This window comes from Eretmochelys imbricata, chromosome 1 (genome assembly GCF_965152235.1).
Source record: "Eretmochelys imbricata isolate rEreImb1 chromosome 1, rEreImb1.hap1, whole genome shotgun sequence".
Classification (NCBI taxonomy): Eukaryota; Metazoa; Chordata; order Testudines; family Cheloniidae; genus Eretmochelys; species Eretmochelys imbricata.
Window position 1 is genome coordinate 223,016,006 of NC_135572.1, and position 7,873 is coordinate 223,023,878.

The window sequence follows — 7,873 nt, forward strand, 5'->3', positions numbered from 1 at the left end:
TGCATTTGCAAAAAGAAAAGGAGTACTTGTGGCACCTTAGAGACTAACCAATTTATTTGAGCATAAGCTTTCGTGACCTATAGCTCACTTCATCGGATGCATACTGTGGAAAGTACAGAAGACGTTTCTATACACACAAACCATGAAAAAATGAGTGATTATCACTACAAAAGGTTTTCTCTCTCCCCACTCCACTCTCCTGCTGGTAATAGCATATGTAAAATGATCACTCTCCTTACAATGTGTATTGTAATGTGGTTGGAGCTTCTCATGTTTTCTGGAGTCTGGGCCCCACCTCATCGAAATCCCATCACCAGGAGCAGTTTGCCAGATCTGGCAGCGCTGTGACAGGTGCTCCAAGGTCATCCCCTTCAGAACAGGTGTCTTGGGTGGGTTCTGCAGCTCCCCCTGCAAGAGCATAGGGCCATGCTGTGAATGGGGGTGACTATGTCATGTGGCTGATCCCACAAGCAAGGCAGAAACAGCCAGGCGAGGATTGTTGCTCAGTAAGTGCAGAGAAAGGGCTGGGAAAGTCCTGGGGCAGATCTCTGCTCAGAGTCTATTGTCTGGAGTGGGGCCAGCAGAGCTCCCTGCCTGAGGGAAGCTGGGACAGAAGCCCGAGGATTGGGGCAGGCAAGCCTGTGGCTGGGAGATGAGAGGATGGGATCAGAAGTCTGGACATGAGGGGTAACTGTGGAGATCTCAGAAAGAGCCTTGTGGGCTGGTGAGGTCCTGCCCCTGTGTAGCTGGGAGGGGTTTGATGAAGCAGGTGGGAGAGCTCTGCTTTGGAGGTGAAGAAGGGGTTACAGTTCAGTGGTGTAACTGCCCCAAGGAAAGGGACATTAACTGCCCCCTCTGGGGTATGAGCACTTATGGAACTGACAGAGGGGAAACAGAGGCAGGATGGCCACATTTCCTCACCATGGGGGCCTGTATCATACTGCACCCTGTGCTACTACTGATCTGGGGTTAGAAGTTGGGGGAGAAGTCCTGAAACCTCCTAAATCCCACTGCCAGAAAGCAAAGAATATCCATAGGGTCCTGCTACTCGGCTTTCATGACTTACACTGAGTTTACAGTATGACTTAAACCAGGAAGTGTATTGGCTTTGCCCCACATGGAGAATGCATGTGTGTATGTTGGGGGTGGGGAGAGTAATAAAAATTTTGCTTCTGTTCCTGTGACAAGCTGCTATAACCATTTCCTGTTGTTTCAATTTCCTATTTAGTCCTATACAGTGATATATTTTACTACTTGCCTTGATTTGCTCCCCCCCAGGTGGAGAAGAACCTTTCCCAAAGGCCCTGTTAGTCTCGGTTTATTTCACAGTATGGAAAACGCCAAGGGGATCAGTATGGAGTCCCCATGAGAGACAGGCACAGTGTGGGGTCCGTGCTGTGCTCCCAGCCTGCTCAATCTGTAAGGAAGGCAGGGAAACTCCTCCCATTTGAAGGTGCAGACCACAGAAAGGAGAACTGGACCATCTCCCCAACACTCACAGCAGAGGAGGGCCAGGGTGCAGGAGGCTGAGGGAATGCAGCAGCACCACCTTCATTGTGACCCCTGAGACGTTCCTATGCTTGACTCTTCGTTTTTGGTCTCTGCTGCTCATGGGGGAGTAACTGAGGCTGGAGGGGGCAGATCCTCTCCCTCTGACACCATCACCCCATAATCCTTCAGTGATTTCACTGCATAAGAAACTCCCACCAGGTGCAGGGCTCAGTACAAGAGCCAAGCTGGAACTTCTGAGTCCATCTCTTATTTGGTAGTTCCAAACTCCTGGCCAGGAATCTGGAGGGCCATGGTCTCCAGGACATTGCAGCACTCTGGAGGGAGTCAGTCCCAATTCTCTCTCAATCATAGTGTAGTGCGGGGAGGGCACACATAGTGCCAGTAGTTCTCAGTTTGGCTCAGGCCTGGCTGTGTCATGCTGCAAAACCCAGCTGGGAGGCTGAAGCAGCAGGATCTTTCCTGATGGAATGGAACTATCAGCCTCAGTACAGTACAGGGGAACATGAGCAGCGGGGGACAGCAGAGCAGCACACAGCAGGAGTTTGCCTGGGATTGGTGAGTATCCGAGTGCTGGGAGGGCAGTGTGAGAGGCTGAGCGAGTGCCTGATTGGCTGATAGCCTGCAGGGGGTGGGCACTGGGGCTGTCTGTTTGTTTGTTTCAGGGGAGCCTGGCTGTTTAAAAATAGCCAGAGCTTCGCGAACCAGCTGAGCAGCGGGGGACAGCAGAGCAGCACACAGCAGGAGTTTGCCTGGGAGTTCGTCTGGAGTGAGCCCAGTGAGGCTTACATCTTGCCAACTTCTCTGAGGAAGCTCATAGTAAGAAGGTGATATGGAAGGGGGGGGTTCAGCTGTTGTGACCTGCACTGGATGTGCCATGTTTGTCTTTCTTCCACAGGACAGAAGCGACTTTGCGTGTACAAAGTGCAAGCTGGTCTCCATATTGGAAGAGAAGATTGAAGGTCTGGAGCAACAAATAACGACCCTGTGTTGCATACGAGAAACGGAGGATTTTCTGGACAAAAGTCAGGATATGCTTCTACGGGCACAAAGCTCTAAAGATATAGAGCAGGTTGCACAGCGGGGCCAAGAGGCCAGTGAAGAAGTTTGGCAACATGTGACCTCCAGAAGAAGAAGGGGGAATGTCCGGGTTCCAGCAACACAGACACAGGTAACTAACCGCTTTCATGTTCTCTCCACAGGTACCTCTGCGGAGAGTGGACCAGATGATATGTCTGGGGAGAGAAAGCAGAAGGAGACTCCGCTGGTTGGAAGGCATGAGATGCACTGTCCTGAGATGGGGGGTTCCACGACCACCACTCACAAGAGAAGGAGGCGGGTGGTGGTGGTTGGGGACTCTCTACTCCGGGGGACTGAGTCATCTATCTGCCGCCCTGAACGGGAAAACCGAGAAGTCTGCTGCTTGCCGGGGGCTAAGATTCGTGATGTGACGGAGAGACTGCCGAGACTCATCAAGCCCTCGGATCGCTACCCCTTCCTGATTCTCCACGTGGGCACCAATGATACTGCCAAGAATGACCTTGAGCAGATCACTGCGGACTACGTGGCTCTGGGAAGAAGGATAAAGGAGTTTGAGGCGCAAGTGGTGTTCTCGTCCATCCTCCCCGTGGAAGGAAAAGGCCTGGGTAGGGACCGTCGAATCATGGAAGTCAACGAATGGCTACGCAGGTGGTGTTTGAGAGAAGGCTTTGGATTCTTTGACCATGGGATGGTGTTTCATGAAGGAGGAGTGCTAGGCAGAGACGGGCTCCACCTTACGAAGAGAGGGAAGAGCATCTTTGCGAGCAGGCTGGCTAACCTAGTGAGGAGGGCTTTAAACTAGGTTCACCAGGGGAAGGAGACCAAAGCCCTTAGGTAAGTGGGAAAGCGGGATACTGGGAGGAAGCACAGGCAGGAATGTCTGTGAGGGGAGGGCTCCTGCCTCATACTGAGAATGAGGGGTGATCAGCAGGTTATCTCAAATGCTTATATACAAATGCACAAAGCCTTGGAAACAAGCAGGGAGAACTGGAGGTCCTGGTGATGTCAAGGAATTATGACATGATTGGAATAACAGAGACTTGGTGGGATAACTCACATGACTGGAGTACTGTCATGGATGGTTATAAACTGTTCAGGAAGGACAGGCAGGGCAGAAAAGGTGGGGGAGTAGCACTGTATGTAAGGGAGCAGTATGACTGCTCAGAGCTCCGGTACGAAACTGCAGAAAAACCTGAGTGTCTCTGGATTAAGTTTAGAAGTGTGAGCAACAGGAGTGATGTAGTGGTGGGAGTCTGCTATAGACCACCGGACCAGGGGGATGAGGCTTTCTTCTGGCAGCTCGCGGAACCTACTAGATCGCACGCCCTGGTTCTCATGGGTGACTTTAATTTTCCTGATATCTGCTGGGAGAGCAATACAGCGGTGCATAGACAATCCAGGAAGTTTTTGGAAAGCATAGGGGACAATTTCCTGGTGCAAGTGCTAGAGGAGCCAACTAGGGGGGGAGCTTTTCTTGACCTGCTGCTCACAAACCGGGAAGAATTAGTAGGAGAAGCAAAAGTGGATGGGAATCTGGGAGGCAGTGACCATGAGATGGTTGAGTTCAGGATCCTGACGCAGGGAAGAAAGGTAAGCAGCAGGATACGGACCCTGGACTTCAGGAAAGCAGACTTCGACTCCCTCAGGGAACGGATGGGTAGGATCCCCTGGGGGACTAACATGAAGGGGAAAGGAGTCCAGGAGAGCTGGCTGTATTTCAAGGAATCCCTGTTGAGGTTACAGGGACAAACCATCCCGATGTGTCGAAAGAATACTAAATATGGCAGGCGACCAGCTTGGCTTAACGGTGAAATCCTAGCGGATCTTAAACATAAAAAAGAAGCTTACAAGAAGTGAAAGGTTGGACATATGACCAGGGAAGAGTATAAAAATATTGCTCGGGCATGTAGGAATGAAATTAGGAGGGCCAAATCGCACCTGGAGCTGCAGCTAGCGAGAGATGTTAAGAGTAACAAGAAGGGTTTCTTCAGGTATGTTGGCAACAAGAAGAAAGCCAAGGAAAGTGTGGGCCCCTTAATGAATGAGGGAGGCAAGGTCAGCTCCCAGACTGCTGTGCTGGGCATCACAACATGGGGAATAGATGTCCAGCCCTCTGTGGAGAAAGAGGTGGTTAGGGACTATTTAGAAAAGCTGGACGTGCACAAGTCCATGGGGCCGGACGAGTTGCATCCGAGAGTGCTAAAGGAACTGGCGACTGTGATTGCAGAGCCATTGGCCATTATCTTTGAAAACTCGTGGCGAATGGGGGAAGTCCCGGATGACTGGAAAAAGGCTAATGTAGTGCCAATCTTTAAAAAAGGGAAGAAGGAGGATCCTGGGAACTACAGGCCAGTCAGCCTCACTTCAGTCCCCGGAAAAATCATGGAGCAGGTCCTCAAAGAATCAATCCTGAAGCACTTACATGAGAGGAAACTGATCAGGAACAGTCAGCATGGATTCACCAAGGGAAGGTCATGCCTGACTAATCTAATCGCCTTCTATGATGAGATTACTGGTTCTGTGGATGAAGGGAAAGCAGTGGATGTATTGTATCTTGACTTTAGCAAAGCTTTTGACACGGTCTCCCACAGTATTCTTGTCAGCAAGTTAAGGAAGTATGGGCTGGATGAATGCACTATAAGGTGGGTAGAAAGTTGGCTAGATTGTCGGGCTCAACGGGTAGTGATCAATGGCTCCATGTCTAGTTGGCAGCCGGTGTCAAGTGGAGTGCCCCAGGAGTCGGTCCTGGGGCCGGTTTTGTACAATATCTTCATAAATGATCTGGAGGATGGTGTGGATTGCACTCTCAGCAAATTTGCGGATGATACTAAACTGGGAGGAGTGGTAGATATGCTGGAGGGCAGGGATAGGATACAGAGGGACCTAGACAAATTGGAGGATTGGGGCAAAAGAAATCTGATGAGGTTCAATAAGGATAAGTGCAGGGTCCTGCACTTAGGACGGAAGAACCCAATGCACAGCTACAGACTAGGGACCGAATGGCTAGGCAGCAGTTCTGCGGAAAAGGACCTAGGGGTGACAGTGGACGAGAAGCTGGATATGAGTCAGCTGTGTGCCCTTGTTGCCAAGAAGGCCAATGGCATTTTGGGATGTATAAGTAGGGGCATAGCGAGCAGATCGAGGGACGTGATCGTCCCCCTCTATTCGACATTGGTGAGGCCTCATCTGGAGTACTGTGTCCAGTTTTGGGCCCCACACTACAAGAAGGATGTGGATAAATTGGAAAGAGTCCAGCGAAGGACAACAAAAATGATTAAGGGTCTGGAACACATGACTTATGAGGAGAGGCTGAGGGAACTGGGATTGTTTAGTCTGCAGAAGAGAAGAATGAGGGGGGGATTTGATAGCTGCTTTCAACTACCTGAGAGGTGGTTCCAGAGAAGATGGTTCCAGACTATTCTCAGTGGTGGAAGAGGACAGGACAAGGAGTAATGGTCTCAAGTTGCAGTGGGGGAGGTTTAGGTTGGATATTAGGAAAAACTTTTTCACTAGGAGGGTGGTGAAACACTGGAATGCGTTGCCTAGGGAGGTGGTGGAATCTCCTTCCTTAGAGGTTTTTAAGGTCAGGCTTGACAAAGCCCTGGCTGGGATGATTTAATTGGGGATTGGTCCTGCTTTTGAGCAGGGGGTTGGACTAGATGACCTCCTGAGGTCCCTTCCTACCCTGATATTCTAGGATTCTATGATTCTATGGTCATGATCCTGCCCTCCCCCTCTGGGAACAGGGGCCATGACGAGAGGGCAATGTAGGAAAGCAGCCTCAGTGGCTTCCCAGGTCACACACTCCCGTTGGTGCACTGCTTCTGCTCCTATAGCCTGGAACAGCCTGACCCGGCTCTCAGTTGAGCATTCAGTATCAGTGTGAGGCAAACCCACAGCTAGACCAAGGCTGCTCACTCAGCTGCACTGACTCACCGCAGGCCATTTGGTGCAGAGCAGGTCCACTGCTCTATCTGGGCATTTATCTTTCCCCCACTGATCCCTCCACACTTAGGAACAGGGTTGCTCTCAAGACCAGGGGGGCTGACAGTTTGCGGAGGTGTGGGGAGTCTCTCCAGTGCATTTCCCTACAGGAGAGGGCACTGGTGATCAACCAAACTGATCCTGTCCATGCTCTGGAACAGGCTCAACATCCTGACCCCGTCCCGGGCACCCTGGCTGGTCTACAGAATAAAATCTTGGAGTTCTTCTGGCCTGGGTTGTGCTGGGTCTCTCCAGGTGTACTGAGCCTCTCCCCGGAGGAGGAAAGACAGGGTCTGCTCTTCCTCTGCAGTCAGGTCCATTTCTTCCACCTCCAGGCCCTGCACAGGCTCCTTTCTGGTGCAGTTAGTCCGGCATAGAGCATGCTAGTGCATGCCTTTCTCTGACCCTTCCGAGATCTCCCATGCAATTGACAGCTCTTCTATCTCCACCTAAGGGTTGTCCCGTGAGACCTCTCTGAGCGGCTGGTCTTTTACCAGGACCTCCTCGGGACCTAGAAGCTATTCTTTGCAACCAGGTCCATGGCTGCCGCTGCTACAAAGTCATTACCTAGATGTGCAGGTGGCAGAGTCCCCCTCGGTACACCAGAGGCTGGTCCCAGCTGGTGCAACTAGGATCCCCTGGACTATGACCGGATGGACTTGGTGGACCCCTAATGGTGCTCCACCAGCGCTTGGGGTTCTCCACCCCACACATTTCTCGTTGCGTCCTCCAGGGGGTGCGGGCAGCCCTACCACCCACCTCTTGTGTTTTCCTTGAGTGGGTCCTGTGGCAAGGTTCTCCGTGTCTCCCCCTCACCCATGGCGCTTGGGACGTCACCGCTTGCCCCCTGCCCCGCAAGTATCCCAGGCCACCCCCTATGTACCATGTGAGATGGCTGTGAGATATGCAACTAATCTGTCTCCAAACAGCACCCAGAAAACAACTATGCACTCATGCTCCTCTCCCTTCATTTCGTTACCCTTGTGTCCTGCCTTGACAGCAAGAGGTGGGAGTGACGGGTTCCCCCCAGGGTTCCACCTGGAACTGGAGTATCACTGAATCCTCTGACCCACCAGCCTGGGTGCCCTCTCACACTGTACTTCTGTAACAAGCTGCAAAGCCTTCCAGCCTTCACTTTCATGAGCATATATACAGGCAGAAACACACTCAGCTACAGTTACATGCAGGCTCTGTGACCAGCCCTGCATAGGAAGACTACAGCTGAGGCCACTTCAAGCTCCTCACCCACACACCCTCTCTGGAGTATAAACCCAAAATTATACCATTTTACCCTGCAATGGGAACTGTACAGCGTAAGCTCATAAACTTCACCCCCTCC

At 51.6% G+C, this 7,873-nt stretch overlaps 1 protein-coding gene across 1 annotated transcript in view; it reads right to left on the reverse strand.

Moving 5' to 3' along the window:
- Window positions 1-7,354, reverse strand: part of LOC144269783 (scavenger receptor cysteine-rich type 1 protein M130-like) — a 75,610-nt gene extending 68,256 nt beyond the window's left edge. Inside the window, exon 1 of the mRNA XM_077825632.1 lies at window positions 7,294-7,354. Within this exon, the coding sequence (XP_077681758.1) occupies window positions 7,294-7,354 (61 nt within the window). The remainder of the gene's footprint in view (window positions 1-7,293) is intronic.
- Window positions 7,355-7,873: the final 519 nt, after the last annotated feature.